We start from the raw sequence: 22,500 nt of genomic DNA on the forward strand, positions 1-22,500 counted from the left end.
CAGTTGTCCCTACACCTCTATCCATGCCTCTAGTGCCCTTGAGCAAGGCACCTAACTCCATCCTGCTCCAGGGACTGTAACCAGTACCCTGTAAAATAAATGTAAGTCGCTTTGGATAAAAGCGTCAGCTAAGTGTAATGTAATGTAATATATTAAAAAAACATTCTTTGCATCTGCACTTGTTGTTCTGTATATGTCCTGTGCACTTTGTATCTGCTAGTGATGTTGGCTATGATTATGTCCTCATTTGAAAGTCGCTTTGTTTTAAAGTGCCTGCTAAATGCAATGCAATGTAATGTAATGTAATGTAATGTAATGTAATGTAATATAACGGCATGTGCGTCTGTACCTGTTTGGTCCAGTAAATGACACGCATCACCTGGGAGAGCTGACCACGGTGAACATCAGCAGCCCTGACGTGACCCACTGGGTGGTGGAGGAGCTGGAGCCGGACAGCGCCTACAAGTTCTACCTACGCGCCTGCACTCAGGTGGGCTGCGGACCGGCCGTCAGCGAGGAGGCCGCCACGGTCACCGAGTCATGTGAGTACCGTACACAAAGCCCGGAGAGAGAGAGAGAGAGAGAGAGAGAGAGAGAGAGAGAGAGAGAGAGAGAGAGAGAGAGAGAGAGAGAGAGAGAGAGAGAGAATCACACACAAACACACATACTGTACACACACAGGTATACACACTCGTACAATGACTCTCACCACGGTCACTGAGTCATGTGAGCACAACAAAGCCTGTGATGATGGGTCACCACCGCCCGCCCACTCTGGTGGACGTACTCTTAATGCGTACAGTAGGGTTCACGGCTTAAAGGGAAAAGGTTTGCAGTGGAATTATAAGCATATGTAGAATGGAATAGAGGTCAGTCCAGTCACAGAGTCATGTAAGTACACAAAGTCAAGGGGTTTCTGGGGGTCACTGCCCACTGTGGTGGACGTTCATGCATAGATTTCACAACAGGAAGGAAATGGCTGCTGCGGGATTATAAAGAAGCCTGTAGTGAATATACGTTCAGTAGCCTAGCACTGTGTGAAATGAACAATGTGAAACATGCAATGAAATCAAATGTGTGAATAAAGCCTTGCCGTGTAACACAACTGAGGAGTGCTTGGGGAAAAAAGATGTGGACACAAAATGCTGAAATTGAGAAAAGGCTATTTTACAGCAAATTAACTGTTAACAATGACACTGAAATGAACTTGTGAAAGATGAGGTCCACACATCAGTTGCCGTTAATCATAAAGTGTTAGTACAGCATTGTATCCTCATTTGAAATAAAGCCCTCTCTTCCATGCTTGGAGGTTTAGTGGTCTGATCCTGTAATGGGTTTTTTTTATCTTACAAGGCAGTGGTGCCCAAACATGTTCTGCTGGGACTTCTTTTTTGGTCCAAGAATATTTTCAGAACCCCACCTTCCTTATTCCTAACACAAAACATTTTTTTGCCCCTTAATAATGCTACATTTTGTGAAATGATACATTTGCATGAAAAGTATATACATTATACAGAGCCTCTTAAAGGATTTATCCGGAGTTGGAACAAGTTTGCCTGATTTTTGCATGTTTGGGATGAAATACAGTCACTCTAGAGCAAAATCAAGGCAAAAGGATGCGTTTTGAGAAAGTTTGATAATATCAAGTTAGCCTCGTTAGCCATATCAGCTATGCAATATGAAAGATGCGGGCATCGTTTTTCGGCGGTTACACACATTTCAAAAACACAACATTTTAAAGTCTTGCACAGCTCAAAACAACGTCACACGTACCTCATAATATGTTGAGGGTATCCACACATACACCGAAGTGTCCAAAGCCCTTCATGTATTCTTGAAAGGTCTGCAGAATGTGTTTTGTGAAGCTACTACCTTGAGAATATCTAAATTACGGTCAAGACAACTATTTGACACTAAAGTCCACCAAGTAGATTGCCGAGTGCGTCGCACCATCAGCTGTGGTTACTCGCTATGGAAACCCAGTTGTCTTGACCGTAATTTAGATATTCTCAAGGTAGTAGCTTCACAAAACACATTCTGCAGACCTTTCAAGAATACATGAAGGGCTTTGGACACTTCGGTTTATGTGTGGATACCCTCAACATATTATGAGGTACGTGTGACGTTGTTTTGAGCTGTGCAAGACTTTAAAATGTTGTGTTTTTGAAATGTGTGTAACCGCCGAAAAACGATGCCCGCATCTTTCATATTGCATAGCTGATATGGCTAACGAGGCTAACGTGATATTATCAAACTTTCTCAAAACGCATCCTTTTGCCTTGATTTTGCTCTAGAGTGACTGTATTTCATCCCAAACATGCAAAAATCAGGCAAACTTGTTCCAACTCCGGATAAATCCTTTAAGTTTAAACTTTCAGGACCAAGTCTTAATCTGTTACTGTTACTGTTACTCTCTACAATGGCAGAACACTGTTTTGATACATTTGAGTCTTTTCAGCAAGCAGGGCCATCTGCACTCAGCCTACCCATAAAAGTGAATACTGTTACTTACCAATTTATGCTTTGATTATATTATATGAATGCATAACATTTCCTCATAGGCATACATGTATATTTAAGGTTTTATGCAACCAGTCCCTTCTCATCCATTTAGGAACCATTGATGTAAGGATTCGGTTATGTTGTACAGTAGTAGTGTAGTAGTGCTCATCAAAGTTTAAACGTGTGTTTCATGTCCTGTATGTGGGCTAAAATGTAGGGTGGGAGGGGGTAGCACCACATCTGGAGATGTACCATGATGCATCAGGCCAGTCTGACATAAGAACATTCAGTTTGGATGTGCGTTGTAGACTTTAACATTTATCAACAACTATTTGTCGCCTGTCCCCTATTTAGTTAGCCCTTGAGAACCCTATGAATTTAATTAGTGTTTAAGTGCACAAGTAGCCTGGAGTAGGCTATGTACGTATTTACAAAAAAGGTGGTCGCACAGTCAGCTGATGACTATGGCATTGCTGTGAATTATTTCCCAATGAGCTGACGGTCTCAGCCAGAGTAACCTAAGAGAGCTGCAGTAACAATAGAGAACAGTACCTGTGGAACCACTAAAGGGTTAAGTGTCTTGTTCAAGAGCAACACACTCCAACACCCCAACCCCCCCTCATGGGATTACATTTACAACTATTGGTACACTGGGGTTGCTAACCACAATACAGAAACACACACACGCACACTACACACACACACACACACACACACACACACACACACACACACACACACACACACACACACACACACACACACACACACACACACACACACACACACACACACACACACACACACACACAATTTGCTGACCTTGACAAAAAAAGTGGTATTGGATTAGAATCACACACCGCTCCTCTTTCATGACGTCTCGTGCTCCGCCAGAGGCCAATTTCAAAAAGTGCTGCTGTACCATCAGGCCGTCATATAAAGAGCCTGTACAGCGCGCCAAATTATTCCTCTGAAAGCTATTTACAGTTACTGTCGGATCGAGATCGCGGGAGACTGACTCACTCAGAACACGGTGGGGTTTAAATGTAGTTGTCATGCCCCTCCTTTTCCCCCCCCCCCCCCCCCCCCCCCCCCATGGGCAATGCAGATATCTCTTGGCAGCAGGCCCGCTGACAGGGGGAGGGGGCAAAGGGGTTGTCCCGGGCCCAGGGTGATAGGGGGCCCAGAATTGGGTTCCCATTACATTGTATGTATTGGGTAGGGGGGGCCCTTTCAGATGACTTTGTCCTGGGCCCAGTGAAAGCTGTCAGCGGCCCTGCTTGGCACTAATCCATCCTGTCCCGGTCTCGGCAGACGTGGTTTTCCTAATATGCATGACAGTACATTACTTTTTTTTTTTTAAATGTATAGCATTTCACATGCTTCGCCATTTGACATGAGTTCACGGTTGTTTATCTAGCTGACTTGCTCTCGACCCCTGAGGACTTGACACCAACACCTGCTGTGACCTCCACAGGCGTCCGTATGTATTGCCGTGTAGGCTACTGTAGCCTCCCGCCCTCATCAGGTCATGTCGTAGACGTACTACACAAAGGATTTTGCAGTGCTATTTCAACGCTTAAGAAAGTAGGACCAACGCTTTCTGAGTGTTATTTTTTACCTCACGAGTGTGGAATTAACGCTGCAAGATTTTTATGTGTGCATAGCTACTGTGTAGCCACTTAGTGTAGTCATAGAGCCAGCGTAGTCGTAGTGTCTGAACAATAGCGGCGCTAACTGGTTGTCATGTACAGATAAAGCCGGATAATTAATGCCGTGTACTAACGTAACATTTACTTTGCTATGAATCATGCACATTAACAATACAGTTGGCCCCCATTTCTCTGTATGTCTTACTAATGAAATTGAAGAAAATTGACTGATCTTTTATTAATGGGTCGGGGAGGGGAAAAAAAATCAAGCACTATTCACCGGCTGACTTGCTTTGAACAAAAGAATCCTGCTCGCTTTGTTCTTGCGGAATAGCGTCTTGATTGCGTTTCCACCTCGACCCAGTGACAGAAGCCAAGTGTATAATCAGAGTTGTACAAACTCTTTCACATTTGTCTTTTTACAGTAGACTCTACCAGTTGGTCGATTTATCTAAGTAATTACTTGCTGCAACTATGCACATATGTTTGCTAATTAAAACATTTAGGCGGTTGAACATATGGAGCTAGGGCTTAGATTATCATAACCTGGATTCCTTATTGCATTTCCTCTGAAAATAAAAAGGAAGCATTAGGCCGTTGCTGCCAAACTGTGTAGGCCAACTTATATTATATTTTATTGCTGGTTATTTTGCCCAGTTTAAGTGAAATTCAATTTTAAGTGTGCGTGTGTGTTTGTCCGGCTGAGTGTGGTTGAATTAACTAGTACTAATTTGTCTTAATTCACTCGTTCATTTTGTTTCATGATGTGTTATCAAACGTCTGCCTGCTACTTTTGATCTCTCTCTTCTCCTGTTCCCTGAAGCTATTGCATCAACTGCAACTGTCAGAATGGACTCTACTGTGAAAAGTATGTATGCAGTGGTGTGATTTTTGTATTAAGTATGGTGGTGCATGCCACTGTAATAAGGCCCACAGGAGTTAGTGTAGAGTGTAGAGTACACACATCTGAGGACCTGTAACATTGGAAGTTTTCTGAGAGACAAAAATATGCCACTTCCAAAACAAAGCCTAGAGCAGAGGTGGCTAACCCGCGGCTCTCGAGCCGCATGCGGCTCTTTGCCTGGTGTCTTGCGGCTCTTGCGTTCATATCCAAGTTTGTGTTTATGTCCCATAGGCAATATGCATTGGAATTGCGCACACAAAGTTGATTAGAACTATGGGAAATAAGTGCCCTGTAGTCTTGGTACTGTAGTAGGCCTTGCCTAAATGTGTCCTGAATGATCACGTTGGTGTGTGACATTTGTTACTGCGAATACAAGACGTGATTTAGGCCTAAGCCTATGTTCTAAAAATAGCGCTTTATGACCGTGTCTTTCGCTGACTAGACAAAATAGCGGCAAAAATGTTTTAACCTGAAAGATTTGGCCATCACTCCTCAATAAGGTCAGGGAAATGTGCTGTCCACATTTGTAGATTCTATCGCTCGGATATGGTGGTTATAAATGTGCAAATTATATGAAGAGAAAGGCGTCTGGAGCAGAGATACGCCGAGAATCTCTGTCCTGCGTAGCCATCTCTGCGCTCTGTTAGGAGTGTTCATGGCTATTGACCCAAATGTGAAATTATGTTTTTGGTTTAACATTGTCTTATTTTCGCGGGCTATAGACAAAATAGCGCATCTATCCTGGTTTTCGCTGTGTCGGCCGTGGTCTATCAGCCATTGTCAAAGCGGCGCGGGCAGACGGCGTGCAGGTGGGAAACAATTTCAATCGACTTGTCGCTTGTCCGCGCTCAGTTTAGTCTCAAAAAGAAAACAGCACCCCCTGAAACATTAATATGGAAAATGAACGGCGATTTGACGAACCACCTTGTTAATTTTGGATGGTGTCGTCACACATCCAACAATCATCTGTGCGCAAGAAAGCGGTGCTTGTGCGCCTAACCCCCGAATGAGCTAAGAGAGGCGGAGAATCTTTGTGCCGCGTTACTTCGTGCTCTGTTATAAAGAGTGCTCATGGAAATTATGCTGTGAAACGTGTTTTATTAAAATATGAAAGAATTTATGAACATAATTTTGACCTGTGTACCCTTGTCTTCTTATGTAAAACAACATTTTTATCTTGAAAAAAACCCTTTTCCCCAAAAAATTGAAGCAGTAAAAAAAAAAAAGGGGGGGGAGGGTTAACTTATATTCAGGATTGTCTTGTAGTCAGGCCATTAAGTTGGAGTGTAACATCAATCTGACACTTGTGTGTGTGTGTGTGTGTGTGTGTGTGTGTGTGTGTGTGTGTGTGTGTGTGTGTGTGTGTGTGTGTGTGTGTGTGTGTGTGTGTCTGTCTGTCTGTCTGTCTGTCTGTCTGTCTGTCTGTCTGTGTCTGTGTGAGAAAGGAAGAGATGGCTGATGTTCATGCCCATGTGTTGTTGTGTATGCTGGTCTGTGGTGCGAGAAGGATGGGTGATGCCCATGTTGGTGGGTGTGCGCATGTTTATATGCCCGCGTGATGTTTGTGTGCCGATGTGGCTCTTTGCTGTGACACATTACAAAATGTGGCTCTTGGTCTCCGACTGGTTGGCCACCCCTGCCCTAAAGGCTTGGAGCTTGACACGAGCACTATTCTAGTTTCATGTCTGACTTATTGCCCTGACTTACATCACCGTCATCACCATTCCCAAAACAGTAGGTTACACATTTCAATTTGTCTTCACTGACTGATTTTTGCCTTGCGGTCAGGTTCTTATGCAGGTGTCTTCAAAGTCCCTTGTAATTTCAACTCATGCCACTGAAGAGTAGCTTCCCCAATACAATATCATATCTAAATAGCCGATATTGCTTTGCACATCACATACTGTGCTTGTAATTAGCTGTCTTACTAAAGATAAATGTGTAAGTTACTTCCCAAGAAATCGTCCAGTGTTTTCAAGTCCTTAATCCCTCCTCCCTTTCAGTCAAGGAGTTTTGTCCCATTTTTGGTAAGAGTTTGGCTGTCGGTCAAAAGGAACAGATGTGAAGTGTGTGGTCAGGTGTGTGATCTCGTAGGTGTTACGTGTAGCTGCTCATGTGTGACTTTCTGCAGTGTTGATAGCTGCCATGTGTTGGCAAACAAAAGCGGAAGACTGTGTGTGTGTGTGCGTGCGTGCGTGCGTGCGTGCGTGCGTGCGTGCGTGTGTTTGTCCACCTAATTTCATGTTTTTTTTCCCGGCACCATCGTTGATGGGCATGTGGTGAAAGGCAACAATGACAAACTGCTAATTAATTTTAAGAATGGGAGCCAGGTTAGAGAGAGAGAGAGAGAGAGAGAGAGAGAGAGAGAGAGAGAGAGAGAGAGAGAGAGAGAGAGAGAGAGAGAGAGAGCACGTAGTAAATTAGATATTTCTCTAGAATTTTGAAGATACAATAAGGGAGCTCCTGTCCATACAGCCTAACCGAGCATTGTCTGAAAGTAGTAGTAAGAGAGAGCGAGGTCCTGTGAGATTGCACAGTGTGTTTGTGTCTCCTGGGCTTCAGTGAGGGGAACATAATAGACACCCGACTGGAGCCTCATAAATCTTAATCCCACCACTCGCCACAGTGGGGGAAGTTCGTGCAACTCCTCGTCCCCGGACTGAGAGATTGTGTGTGGAGTGGAGTGTCTGCCCTTAACACTGCTTGCTGCAGATAGCCCAGGTGCATGCCTCTCCGTATCAGCTAAGAGGGAAATGAGAACAAATACTGAATAATAAAACAGACACCCAAAGAAAGGACCTTGACAAAATGTGAAGTATTATTCGCTCTCTGACTGGCAAAATCCACAATAGCTCAGCTCGGCTTTAAAAATTGTATCAATAATTCACAAAAATGTTTCCACCATTGAAAGAATATTTATAGGAAACATTCATAGCCATATTTAATGTTTATCACAAAGTTCACGAGGGGGAGCACAGAACTTGATTATTGTAGTCCCCCAGAATATAACGGCAGAGTAACTGTTAAAAAACACTTGGGCAATAGTGAAATATTTATTCTCTATATCTCTGAAAAAATCAATCTCCGATGACTTTTAGGTAGGCTACTGTTCAAATCTCAGCTTGCTGCTTGAAGAGTGAGATTGTAGCCCTCGTTTTTGTCTGCTGTGTTGCTCGGTCTCTGAGCCTTTCTAAGAATGCAGTGTAAAAAAAAAATCAATTGCACAGTGTATCTGAGAGTTGTACAATAGAACATGTCAGCAGAGTTGTTCCATTTATACAAATGGTCTTCATTCCGCGATGATGTTGATTCCTTATCATTTCAGTCCTATTCATGTTAATAACGAATCTGGCATTCCAATAATCTTAGTGAGCCCCCTAAGTGTGCAGAAGTGGCAGCAGTAGTGCTTTGTGGTTGGCTTTCACGTTCATGTTTCTGTTACGTAGATGTACTGTACGTGCACAGCACAAGACCTGCATTCTCACCATCTTTTCACTTCCTTCTGAAGGCTTCTCAACTATGTCAACAGAAGTCCCCGCAGAGACCAGTACGTATTGTGTGAAGTATTTCTAGCACGACTGTAGATGTAAATAAATCACCGGCTGTCCCAAAGGGGACTCTTCCTGTAACTGTAGGTAGAACATGATGGTGGTAGTGCTAATTTTGGTAGAACTGGTGTCAAGTGCAAAGGCGTTACATCGCCTGTAGCTGTGAAGGGCTAAAAATCACTGTTAGTGATACTGCTATAGTTACCATTGGCCTGTAGAGACCGTAGTTGTGTTTTTGTAGTGCTGAAGTGTGGGTTGTGCTTTTCTGTGCTTTAGAATCTACTCTATATAAGGTAAGTCCACAGATGAACATTGAGCATTTGGAACAGTCATGCAGTCACACTGGCGGACTGAGACCCAGGGGTCTTATTTTGCCAACGTTTGGCCTCAAGTATAGAATGGATTCTTGGAATGGATAATGTGCTTCCTCCACACCACAATCCATCTTACTGACTCCTTGTCACAGAAATACCAAATCCAACCAATTACCATTCAACGCCAAACACCTGTGTTGTTTGTTTGTTTGTTTGTTTCATTTGGTGAGGAAACGTTCCTGGTGAATATATTTTGCCCTCTATTCCGATCTGGATTTGAAATATTGGTGACATCCCCCTAACAGAACACATCAAAGACAGAAAGTTCCAAACAGAGTTCAGCAACTTACATGAAAGAAATTCAAATGAGCACTATGACATTTGAAGATCTTGTGCAAATGCTGGGAAACCTTGTCCTTGAGGTTTTTATTTCTTCTAATATTTTCCTTTGAAAATACAGACAATATTTGCCATTTCCATGGCAACCTTAAACATGTCCCAATTTTCAGTTGTATTATAGTACATGTTAGAAGTTCAAGGATAACAAGAAGAATCACCACACACTGGTGGACTAAATGAAAAAAATCTGCAAAACTAAGTCCACCAGTGTGCGGTGATGCGTCTCGTTTACCTTGGATTACTGATGACTGCACTTCACCAGCACCTGGAACCTAGCTGTGTATAGGAGTGTCAGCTCTTTGAAGACTGTAGAAGTTGTTGATATAGCTGTCATAGCTTTGACATTGCCAGCAGTATTCCACTCTGCCTTCCATTGACTTCCTGCCTTCCATTCACTTCCTCAAGTCAATTTTTTTTTTTCCTCCTTCTTGATTGCAAGAGTTAATGGGCACGTTTGTGATGCAGGGCTGCTTTTGCTAGGCAGTGGGCATGTTTGCCAGTTTGATGCATTAGAATTTTCTAACCCAGTGGTCCCCAACCTATGGGCCGGGCCCACTGGTGGGCCCTGAAGGTATTCCAAGTGGGCCTTGAAATCATTTTCTAAAAATAATACAGTAATCATATTTTGATGTGTGTTGCTGTTGATTTATTTGAGTTTTATTCTTAATTGGGTCAGAGGTGGGTACCGAACATTTTTGACAATTTTGAGTGGGCCCCAAGTTGAAAAAGGTTGGGAACCCCTGGTCCAACCACAATGCATCAAACTGGCAAAGTGCGCATGCATGCTGCCTAACAAAAGCAGCACTATCGTGTCCCATGTCACAGACTTCAACTTGACTGAAATCTGACTACTGCACGTGTAGTTCCACATTAGCCGTGGTCACGCTCGTGAAAAACGCAATACTTTTTGTATACTGCTCTGCGGTCATGGCATTGTGGATATCTATTGTAGAGATGGGATTTATGGCTCTTTTATGGGATCCGGATCTTAGTGGCTCGTTCGTTTCAAAGAGCCGTTCAAAAAACTGGCTCTTTTGGCTCTTTTTTAAATTATGTATTCAGTGTTTAGAATGTAATATTTTGACTCCACCTCTAGGTAATTTTGTTGAAACAACAACTGATTATTCTCCTGCTTCTAAAGACTGTTTTTGCCACTCTTTAAGGCAAACCATTGTGTTTTTTTCCCAAATTTAATTACTCACGTCGAGGTCACGTGCTAAAAATTAATGAAAAATGAACGATAATGCGGCTGAGTGGCTCCCCCAGCTGTGATCCGGTTCCCATCGTTCACTTCTGGGAGCCGTTGAAAAGAACCGGCTCGTTCATGAACGACACAACTCTAATCTATTGAAAACAACTGGGTTCAAGGTTCAGGGTTCAGCGCATACATACAGTACAGCACTGCGGCTAGCGTGTGCAATCTGACAGCACATTTCAGAGTGGCTCAGGTTTGGCACTGATTCTACCTTGCCCCACTACTTTTTTTGCGCCTTGGTCCGAGGCCAGCTTTGAAGATGGGAGTGAAAAGGAGAAAAAAAGAAGCCCTAGTTTCTCCCGTCCCTAGACACCAGAGTTTCTACTGGAAATGCGCCAGGAAGTGTCAGTCTCCTGTCACATTTCTAGACAATTGACACAAGTGCACCATCTGGAGCCGCCAGAATATCTCCCTCCTTTGTGTCAGCATCTTAAAAAAATATATGTTTTTATTTTAAATGTATTTATTTATTTACTTAGTTTGTTATTTTTTTGACATTCTCCCAACTCAGCAAATGGGAAACAATATGCGAGACTCCACAGATCTCACTAACTGTGACAGACTCTCCTTTTCTTTTACATTATCGCCAACAATTGTCTGAGTGCTTCATGGACTGTCACGGACGGTGTAAACAAAGCAATAATTCAAATGGCACTGCTTGTGATGTTTTAGGCATAGTTTAACTGTGCCTCAGGCAATCACTTTCTGGCTCTGAGCCAAAACCTGTCTTCATTCTCAGGCAAAAATGTGAACACTACCCAAAATGTTCTAGACATACTGTAGGCATTGGTAGTGTGTGTGTGTGCGTGTGTGCGTGTGTGTGCGTGTGCGTGTGCGTGTGTGCGTGCATGTGTTTGCCCGATCATTAGCGTGCGTGTCGGTCTGTGCATCCAAGGTGATGTTAAGATTGCACACAAGGCATAAGACGCTCTCTGACCTCCCACAGCTCTGTAGATTAATTTGCTAGGCCTTGATTTTTCTGCCTTGCTTATGTGTCATCATTGATCCTTTCATTCAGAGTTCAGCAGAATTAGACTGGAGAAGATCTCTTTAAAGAACAGAACAAAAACCATGAAGGGGTTATGTGCCTATATGTTACTGATGCTATACCATGTATCTAGACTAGATCTGCTCAGTCTTTTCTTGTTGCCTTTGCATTCTCTGAAGATATGCCCTTGAAATCAAGGAGCACATGTCTGTGATACTTTTTTTTCTCTCTCTGTGACAGTCTTCTTGGCACTTCTAAGCCAATCCGCAGCCACCTGGGCTCAACATAAATCAGCCAGCTCACTCTTTCTCCCCCCTCATACCCTCACCCCCACCCCCCCTCCTCCTGCCCTCCATCCCTCTGAGACACTCTAAATCTCCCACACGCCAAGGTCCTCCTCAGGCAGCACACATTCGCAGGCTTCATACAGTCACAACATTAAACTATTGATTTAAATATTGACTTATTGAAGATTCCAGGGGGGATGTCCATTCCACCAGGTAGTGTTTAAGTGTGACTCGTTAGATACAGCCCCCCAGGGGGCGTTGGGGAGCCCTAAGGGGCTAGATAGAGGATAGAGTTGAGAGGGGGCGTGCTTAGTTGTCATTGAGGGCATTAGTCCAATTTTTTTTTAATGGTATGGGGGGGCTTTGACAGGCTTATGAAGAGGTAAAAGGGGTGTTGGGAGGCTTAGGATGAGGTCCAAGGGACGTGTATTCAAAAAAAGGTTGAGAACCACTGCGCTAGAGAATCGGTTTAGTCCCTCATGGGCAGTGTAAAAGTCCCTGATATCGGCTATAGTAGTGTTTCTCAACCTTTTTATAGGCGAGGCACCCTGTCAATTCATGAAAAATTTCAAGGCACCCCAAAGCAACAAGCCATAACATGGCATCGCATCCGATACCACACAAGCTTAGAAAAGTAACACATTTAAAGACGTCACACAACCTACGTTCGAAGTTACAGCTGACTGGGGCGACCTATATTTACTTTGTTGTGCGTAACCTAGATTTACCAGAACCACTGGGCTATAGTACACATTACAACAGTGTTTCTCAACTAAAAGTTGTAAATTGTTGCAGGAAAAGTTGGATTTTTTTTTACACCAAGGCTCCGCGACCCATCCATGACCCCTCCGCAACTTTTATTTTGATAGGCTAGTGAACTCCGTGTCATCTGTTATCATAGATACAATCTGAATGTTTATGCGAGATAGATAGCGTGCAACCAGTCATTCGAGTCTTGGTTACACTTTGAGAATTGACTTGAACGCTAAAAAAATTGAGTTGCGACCAAATGAGAGTGGAAAATGGTGGGTCCCAAGACTGTTCCAGTTGAGAACCACTGCATTACAACATACTGCACATCAGTATCATGGATACTCCTGCTCCCTCACTCCACACTTGTGTATGTATTTTGTCAGATAAAAGAGAGAGAAAAGTCCGCTACAACCAGGGTTCTTGCTCCCACTTATTTTTTTTATTTATATTTCGGGTAGAAACCCTACTTCAGACTTTTTTGTCTGGCTGTTAATTGGTCCTGCTCCCAAGTCAGACGTTTGGATGTGGGAGCTTTTAACCTCAACTTATACAGTACATGTACTTTGTCTCATTTGCAAGTCATCAGGGGGGTTCCTAACTATCAAGACGCGGGAGGCTTCCGGAAACTTCCGTCAGTCTCAGGATGCCTGTGATTGTTTGATTAGACTGTATGATTGCGGCATATGCATAATAGCACAACGGCAATCTCACATCCCCCCATGGCACATGGAGTTTTCAAGGGAGTCAAATACATTTCAAGTGCCTCTTTAAAGAGTTGTGTGTGGGAGCCCTTCAAACTAAAAAAGCGACGTCAATTTAAGACATAATTGTTCCAAGGGAGTTAAAATACAGTCAAATGAGCTCTGGTAGGGGTTCAAGCTTGAGTATGGATTGTGTGGGGGTGTTTTTAGGAATGAGTCACATTATTCAGGAAAAAGTAGCATACAGCCTGACAGACTTCACAGAAAGCCCACCTCTTACATGGACCTACAGTAAAAAAAAATGTGGTAATTCAACACTGTTCTGAGAAAATATGTGGTCCCAATCCATTTAGTGTTAATACAACTGTGTTGTTCAGTGGTTTCTGCTTTGAAAATTGAATTGAAGACTGTAGAGCAGTGTTTCTGAAACTTTTTCAGACCGAGGACTGACCACTTTGTCCCCGCAAATATGTTCAGGGACCGGTTGTCAACTGAATTGACAGTTGACGGCTGCTAATTTGACACTGCTAATTTCGACGCAGATCACTTACTTTTTTATCCACAATCACAAGCCTGTATTGTAGTGAAAATGCTATGTTTAGCTTTGTAATAATGTTACAAATATAGCTTACTGCTAGCTTGTCTTGGTACGATAGAAATCCCCTTGCAGACCACCTGTGCTCTGTCAAAGACCACTAGTGGTCCCTGTACCACACTTTGAGAATCACTGCTGTAGAGCATATATGCTGGTATCTTCGCAGTGTTAATTCAATGCTCAACGAATTGTAGCAGGCCTGGCAATAACATGCCATGGGGATACTATGTTGAATCAGACACACACACACACACACACACGCGCACACACACACACACACACACACACACACACACACACACACACACACACACACACACACACACACACACACACACACACACACACACACACGCACATACACACAGGCACACACAGGCACACACACACTACTCGAAAACAACGAATTGTAGCAGGCCTGGCAATAACATGCCATGGGGATACTATGTTGAATCAGACACACACACACACACACACACACACACACACACACACACACACACACACACACACACACACACACACACACACACACACACACACACACACACACACACACACACACACGACGCACATACACACAGGCACACACAGGCACACACACACTACTCGAAAACAAATGCAAATTGTCGCAGGCAGCAAAGACCCTGACAAGTCATTCTTCTGCTGACCTTCCCTTTGTCCACGGTCGTCCTTGCATTTCTGATGACATCCCTTTCTTCCTCCTCTTGTCAGCACACATGCAGAGGAATACATTTCGCCCTGTTTGGCCACTTGGATGCCAAGAGCCAGTGATTAACTCTGTTAGCTGAATGGCTGCTGCTCTCTCTCTCTCCCTCTCTCTCTCTGTCTCTGCTCTTCTCCATCTATTTCTCTTTCTCTCTCTCTCTCTCCCTCTCTTTCTGCTCTTCTCCATCTCTCTCTCTCTCTCTCTCTCTCTCTCTCTCTCTCTCTCTCTCTCTCTCTCTCTCTCTCCCTCTCTCTCTGCTCTTCTCCATCTCTTTCTCTCTCTCTCCCTCTCTCTCTCTCTCTCTCTCTCTCTCTCTCTCTCTCCATCTCTCTCTCTCTGCTCTTCTCCATCTCTTCCTGGTGTGGTGGAGAGTAAACGCAGTTTGTGCATTTTTAAAAAATGCACTTTTAAAATCAGCATTTGGCTTCTGGTTTTTAGGCTCACTTCAGGTGTGGTTTATCTGCCTTATTTGCTACGTTTACATGGCGGTTTTAAATCCGAATTAATGTTTCAGAATTAAATAGTTCTATCAAATTCACTTTGATCTTCCATTTAATTTCGAATTAAGAAGTATTTCCATGACGTTTTCAAAGAAGAATTAAGCTTTATTCAGAATTAAAGTCAGTTACGTAATTACGAATTGAATGTCTCATGTAAACGTAGCAAGTATGATTCTGCATCTGCGAGGCACGCATCCCCCCACCCCACACGCCCCCAAGGCCTAACAGTCAGCCTTTCCCATTCCAGTACGGTCATTTTCTCCGTTAACATAATGTACAACCCTTTCCTGCCTTAAGTGGATGACCTCAGTCAGTGACCTCCGCATGTACTGTACGAAGCTCTCAGAGGCATCTCCTTCTCTCGCATTTCCCTCAAAGTAATCCCACTGAAATCAATACCTTGCCAATTTATTGGCAGTAAGCCGGTAAGAGGGTATTCAGTGTTTTGAGAGAGAGCAAAGCTGTGGGTAAGATGAATTGAGGTAATGTGCTTGCTGCCAGGGGTTCCGCCTGCACGGGGAATGGGAGTGTTACCGCTGTCAATCAAGGCCATTAGGATTGTCAGTATTGATCACGTCCAATGATGATGCTCTCTGCTCTTTTTTCCGCCTCCTCTCTGCCTTGTGTTGACATGCATGCAGTTCCAAATTCCATCAATGTCTTATTTTATTTGCCTGTGGTTGGTTGCTCATGCCGTGATGTAGTCTTGTTACAAGAACCAGTGTTTTTACTGGAGAAATTTGCCCTTTTCCAGACCTAATAGGCTACTGCTCTCTCTCAGGATCTCCCACCCAGGAGCAATTTCTTGTTATTCCTGTAATGTTAAAAAAAGAAGAAGCAACAAAACAACTAAATTTGCTGTGGGAATTGTCAAACAGCGCCCTTTCAAATTACACTCTTTGGGAGCAAAATCAATTGAAAACAATGCACACATCTCATAACCATCTTCTCTCTGTTGTAACGAAGAAGATGAAGAATAGCCATCATTGTAACATGCAACAATTTAATTCCTGGTGGATCTCTATCTGGGAAATTAGTATTTTCTCCAACAAAACTCTGACTTTATTGTTCTTTGGGATTTTTTAGGTCAAACCTGGCCCCGTTCCCTCTAACTTTGCCTCTTTATTTCTATTTCTGGATTGCCTACCCTTTTTCCCTGCTCTCTCTCTTGTCAGGGCCGTCGAATGTAAGCTTCTTTGTCAGTGACACATTTGTCAAACTCAGCTGGACCATGCCAGGAGAGCACCAGGACTCTGAGCTTTACATTGCCTATATGAATCACCGTAAGCTTTTCTTTTCCCTCACTCTCACTGGCCTCACACAGATGTTGTGCTATTTTTTTTTCTAATGTGCAATCTATATGCTGATGCACTGCTGTTTTTCCAAAATGGTGGAGTGCTTCTTGTCTTTTTCTCTGTTCTTAACTGTTTTCTTTGCTTATGCATGTCTTCAACTACCCCCCCCCCCCATCCATCTGCACCCTGGCAACTTCCCCCCACTCCTGTTTCTGCTGCATACCTCATAATGAATCACACCCACCTCACTCCGACATCCCCCCACGCCCACCCACCTTCTCCGCACGCCCAATCTCAGGTGAGGGCATCTGGAGGACTTCTGAGGCACTGAACAGGTCGAGGGGTTTCCACCGTATTGAAAGGCTGGCTCCAGGCAGTGTCTATACGGTGCGCCTGCAGGCTAGCCCCCGGCTCGATAGCACCATGTTTTTCGAAGACATTATCCGCACCAGAGAGGAAGGTGAGAGCATCAGTGACTCACGACTAGCTATGTGCTCAAACCTCAGCGGAGAATGACACATGACACTGTTTCTGCTACTGGTCAGAGGTTAAAGGTTAAAGGCTACTGGTCAAAGGTTACTAGCCCTTCTCTGTACACTCTACATGCAAAGCCACTCAAGCACTGTCGAGACATGATGGTTTCATCAACATGTCCACCCTCTGCAATCAAAAGCCATTTTCTCTCAAGGATCCATGGGGTTGTCTTAATGTTATGTAGCAGCAATGCTGCCATTGTTATATCATGTAGGGCAATAGTACCCAGCGAATTTGCTTGGCACTGCTTTGATAGTCATTGTAAAGCCATTAAAGCTGCACTGTGGAAGATGGTGGCGCAGGGTGGCCAGAGTAGGTATTGCAACTATGCAGCTCATCGAAATTGTGCTGCCTATTGCCAAAATTGATCTTTTCATGAATATTTTCTGAATAATAAACCAATATTTACTACTATGACAGCATGGATTCATGAAATGAACTACTAAAAATATTACACGGTGCACCTTCCAGCAATGTGCTGGTTGATGTCATGGCTCGGCAGTCAGTACTGAGGCTGCCCCGTTCAGGATTACAATCCCACAGTCATAAGGAGAGTACAGAATGACTTTGGAAGCTACAGTATGAATAGTCAATTGTGAGACTAAATGTTATGATGTACCGTAATGATTTCTTCTTCTTCTTCTTCTTCTTCTTCTTCTTCTTCTTCTTCTTCTTCTTCTTCTTCTTCTTCTTCTTCTTCTTCTTCTTCTTCTTCTTCTTCTTCTTCTTCTTCTTCTTCTTCTTCCTTTTTTTCCTTCACTTTCTTCCTCTTCTTCTTTGTTTTCCTTCTTCTCCCTGTTCTCCACCTTTCCCTGTGCCCTTGTCTACAGATGCAGAGATGCGTGCCGAGGGTGTTTCGTCGCGAGGCTGGTTCGTGGGGCTGATGTGTGCCCTGCCCCTTGCCACCCTGGCTGTGCTCATCGCCTGTTTTGTTTCCCGGAACCGCGGAGGCAAGTATGCAGGTAGGGTACCGCAGGACACCACTTGTCTGTGTGTGTGTGTGCGTGTGTGTGTGTGTGCATGCGTTTGTGTGTGTGTGTGCGCGTGTGTGTGTGTGTCTGTGTGTGTCTGTGTGTCTGTGTGTCTGTGTGTGTGTGTTTGTGTGTGACCCCAAATCCTGGCCCTGTGTGAGTGTGTGTGTGTGTGTCTGTGTGTGTGTGTGTGTGTGCGTGCGTGCGTGCGTGTGATTGTCCGTGCGTGTGCATGTGTGTGTTTGTCCGTGCGTGTGCATGTGTGTGTGTGTGTGAGTGTGCGTGTGTGTGTGTGTGTGTGTGTGTGTGTGTGTGTGTGTGTGTGTGTGTGTGTGTGTGTGTGTGTGTGTGTGTGTGTGTGTGTGTGTGTGTGTGTGTGTGTGTGTGTGTGGACCCAAATCCTGGCCCTGAGTGTGTGCTGTGTGCTTGTTTTACTGTGGCAGAAAACTGCTGACAGCAGACAGGCTGGCATTGTGAGGGTCACATTGGCCACTGGCTCAGTTGGCAATGGTGAAAAAGATTGCCATAGCTGAGAGGGAGGAAAGGACTGTGCATGTAGCATGTGAATATTGTTAGAATATGTGTGCAGGTATTTGTGAGTTTTTGTATGCCAGTCTCCATTGAAATAGTGCATGTCAGTATACTGTAGGCCTGTTGATGTTTTGTTTTAAGGGTTGTATTTGTGTGTGATTTTTTTTAGTTTAAAAGTTTTTTGTGTGAATGTCCTCAGCATAAAAAACCCAGACTAGAGAATATTTGTGGATATGTCTGTGTGTTCTTGTGTGTTTTATGTCGAGTGTGTGTGTGTGTGTGTGTGTGTGTGCGTGCGTCCGTGCGTGCGTGCGTTTGTGCGTGCGTCCGTGTGTGTGTGCGTACATCCCTGTGTGTGTGCATGTGTGTGCAAGAGAGAGAGAACATATGTGGGTGCGCATGCAGTGTTGATGGAGCCCTAGTTTTTCTGTCGCAGTTCACTCCTATAGTCCCCCCCACCCCACCGCACCGCACCCCACCGCAGCCCATCTCCTCTCTCTCTCCTGGCTGCTGGCACCGGGGCCTGCACCTGCAGTGCTTATTACCATGCATGTCAAACAGACAGGTTCAGATCACTTGGCTTTGTTCTCCTGTCTCCACCTGCATGGGTGCCCGCAGCTTTTCCTGGTCCCCCCTTTGTCTTTTCATCCATGGGCCGGTCGCCTGCCTTCCCTTTCTCTTTCTCTTTCTCTTTCTCTCTTCATCCCTCCCTCCCTCTCATCTCTTTCCTTTCTCTTTCTCTTTCTCTCTTAATCCCTCCCTCTTGTGTCTTTCCTTTCTCTCTCTCTCTCTCTCTCTCTCTCTCTCTCTCCTTCCGTCTCCCTCTCTCTTTCTCTCTTCATCCCTCCCTGTCATCTCTTTCCCTTCTCTCTCTCTCTCTCTCTCTCTCTCTGCCTTCCTCTCTTCCTCCTTTACTCCGCCTGCTTGCCTGCCTGTGTTACTGTTGATGTGAAATGCTGAATATTTCATCACCCCTGCCTTTTCGCTGTAGCCGTCGTCACTAGGTTTTTTTTCTTTCTTCCCAACACACTTCTCTTTTGTCTCATTTGAAACTCTTTATTTTTTAATCAGACGCACTCGGAGGATGTTTGGCAAAACAAGCACCGCAACTATTCCAAATGTTTGATGTAAAGTCAATTACTATGCATTTGTGACAGAGGACTCTCTCCTGATTTTATACCGTAGGTTTGCTTTGCACAAATAAAGGTACTCCTATGTAGCTTTGTTTGTAGAGATCACAATCTTGACTTTTACCAAGTGAAGAATGCACCAAATATGAATATTCATAATAATATCAATAATACTGATATTATATATTTAAGCCCGTTGAGCCTGGCCACATCAAATGTTGTGGTCTAGCATGCATTGTGAGGGGGGCCATTTCAGGTGCTTTTGTCCCGGGCACAGTCGAAGATGTCATCGGCCCTGGAGCCCAGTATGCATAGTAGATGCAAGGACTTACAATTAAACTACTACTGGTGCATGCATTCGGGTAGCACAATAAAGCCAGGCTCAAACTACACGACTAGCGATTCTGTGTCCGATTTTGGTGTCGGGGTGCACCGAGAATCGCAACTGTCAATCTTATCGCTGCTCGCAGCCACCGAGATAATGCCCGACGTTCTATTTCCAGTCGCAAATATCAAACAGTGTTTGATTTCTATGACTTGCGATCGGCGACTCTTTGAGCTGCTCATCTTAGAACGTCGCCCACGATTAGGAAATCTTTCCCGACAATCGCTTGCGATGGTCCTGGGGGGTAACGTTCCAGCAATTGTCGTAAAGGGGGTTTTCAGCCGAGAATCAGGCCGATAATTGCGCAGTTTGAGCCAGGCTTTAGTAATCAGAGAAATTAGCTTGTTTACCATTGCCCCTCTATACCACCACACCAGTGCAGCCCTGTCAGGTCTGAATCTTAGTGTTAATCCGACCACATGAGCAGAACAATGTGACCCATCTGACTGGATTTATGGAAAATGCTAATGAACTAATGCGCTAATTGGTAATGAACTGCAATGGGTTGTGTCTAGACTTCTGGGCTGATGTTAGGGTATATGCACAACTTGTTTTTTTGATACAATTTTGTTTATTAAATGTAGCAACTTATTGACTCGTCAGATTTTATTCCTTTAGTTTGCTACTGTATAAGCCCATGACTGTGAGGATCAGTCATTTTTTTATTTTTTTACTAGTGTGCATTGCCAGGAAGGCAATAGGCAGTCCAGTCACATTTGAAGTGGCCTACTACATTTGTCTCTATTTTGGGTGTCAGGAACCCATTTTTATTTCTAACGGCATAGTCCTCTGTCTTCATTAGGACTTAAAAAATTGCATACTTTTAAAAACAAGGAACATCAACAGGAAATAAGCAGTGGTTTCACGGCCACTTACGAAAGCACATTTCTCAGCAGATATAACATGAAAGTCCTGAAATTCTTGGCCCTTCATTCTTTAAAAAGGTAATTCAACACAAGCTATTCATAGGATATGACACATAGACCATACAACAGAAAATCACGATACTCTGGTTGCTTAGCAACCTAAATTAATATGACCTATGTGATGTTACATGCTACCTTATGAGATCCATTAAGAGTGTGGATCTCATCGGACTAACTGCAGCTGAAAACTAAATTCAAGCATTTGAGTTATGGCTCTTATCCTCCCTCCAGGGGTTTGGAAACAGAGTCCTGCACGGGTCCATTTTTTTATACCCATACCCACCCATGCCCGTGCAGTGCATTACCCACCCACCCGTAAACATGCGGTAATATCAAAGTTAAATCGGTACCCACCCGGACCCGTTAATATTCTACCCGTTACCCACCCGTGCCCGTGAAAAAATACTTCAAATCGAAAGTAGGCATGACGTGACTGATGTCATAACGGCTGCGGTGATATCAAAAAGAGGTAAAATAGATAGATAAATCTAAATTAGGGATGTGCATTTGATTGATGGACTCCCACCGTCATCCCTTGAAAACATGTAGCCTAAATTCCACCGACGTATCATAGAGTTCAATACTTATTACAGTGGCCTTCCATCTACAGCACCAGGGGGAGCAATAGCTTGAAAATGCTGTCGAGTGTACACCTCTGAACGTCCAGCAGCACGTTCACTGGAAGAGGGAGTCTGTGCGTCCGTGACGAGAAATATTTCTCACTCCCTTCCCCTCCTTCCATTCTCGTGGCACAGCAAAGTAAACCCCACTGAACAGTTGTACACTAGTTGGGCTGCATTAGAACTAGTTAGCAATTGACATTGTTGTGATAAAATCGCCTCAGCTAAAGAGTACTCATAGTTTAGCCTACTTCGCTTGTTAGCTTATCATTATTAGCGTTAGAGATATTGAAATAACCTGCCATTGTTGACGCTGACATTGGCTAACAGCTAGACATTACAAGTAGCTTACCTTGCAGAAGTTTACGCTGGCCAAATCAGACGCAAATTGATGTGACATTATTCCCGAACAGTTGCAGATGACAGTCCATGTTTACAAAACCATCACCAATTGCAGATTTACAGTGTCAACGATTTATTTATGAATGCCCAATGCCCATTCCTGAAATACGTGGCTTCTCCCTGGCTGTGTGTGTGTGTCGTGTCGGCGGGGGCGGGACGCTTTCAGACACACTCGCTTTACGTGTTGGAAATGAAAGATGAGCATCGTATCTAGAACTACCAGAGAAATTAGAATACAGGGGAGCTACTAGGTTAATTTAATGTAACCCTGCAGTAGTTTCATTTGTCACTTAACACTGCACTTGGCTGGATTTTTTTTATTCGACAGGACTATTCTAAATTCGAAAGGAAAATGAATATTCGAACATTCGAATATTCGTGCACATCCCTAATCTAAATAGATACAAATCTAAATCTAAATAGATAAAAAAGAAAATAGCCTCCTAGTACTATGACCATTTTGATTGACGTGCTACCCGAGCTACCCACCCGTATTTTAACCTACCCGCCCGCATACCCACCCGTGAAATTTCGGAACGTTAAAACCCCGCCCATTTGGGCAACTATTTACCCGTACC

At 43.9% G+C, this 22,500-nt stretch overlaps 1 protein-coding gene across 3 annotated transcripts in view; it reads left to right on the top strand.

The window, feature by feature from the left end:
• The window catches only part of LOC134456613 (neural cell adhesion molecule L1-like protein), a 76,911-nt gene that overhangs the window by 42,666 nt on the left and 11,745 nt on the right, over nt 1-22,500 (top strand). For 2 of the 3 annotated variants that reach the window (XM_063208029.1, XM_063208028.1), the window contains exons 23-24: nt 363-542; nt 17,788-17,919. In XM_063208029.1, coding sequence (XP_063064099.1) covers nt 363-542; nt 17,788-17,919 — 312 coding nt within the window. The remainder of the gene's footprint in view (nt 1-362; nt 543-17,787; nt 17,920-22,500) is intronic. The other variant, XM_063208030.1, reaches the window with a different exon arrangement.

The sequence above is a fragment of the Engraulis encrasicolus genome, chromosome 10 (genome assembly GCF_034702125.1).
Source record: "Engraulis encrasicolus isolate BLACKSEA-1 chromosome 10, IST_EnEncr_1.0, whole genome shotgun sequence".
NCBI lineage: Eukaryota > Metazoa > Chordata > Actinopteri > Clupeiformes > Engraulidae > Engraulis > Engraulis encrasicolus.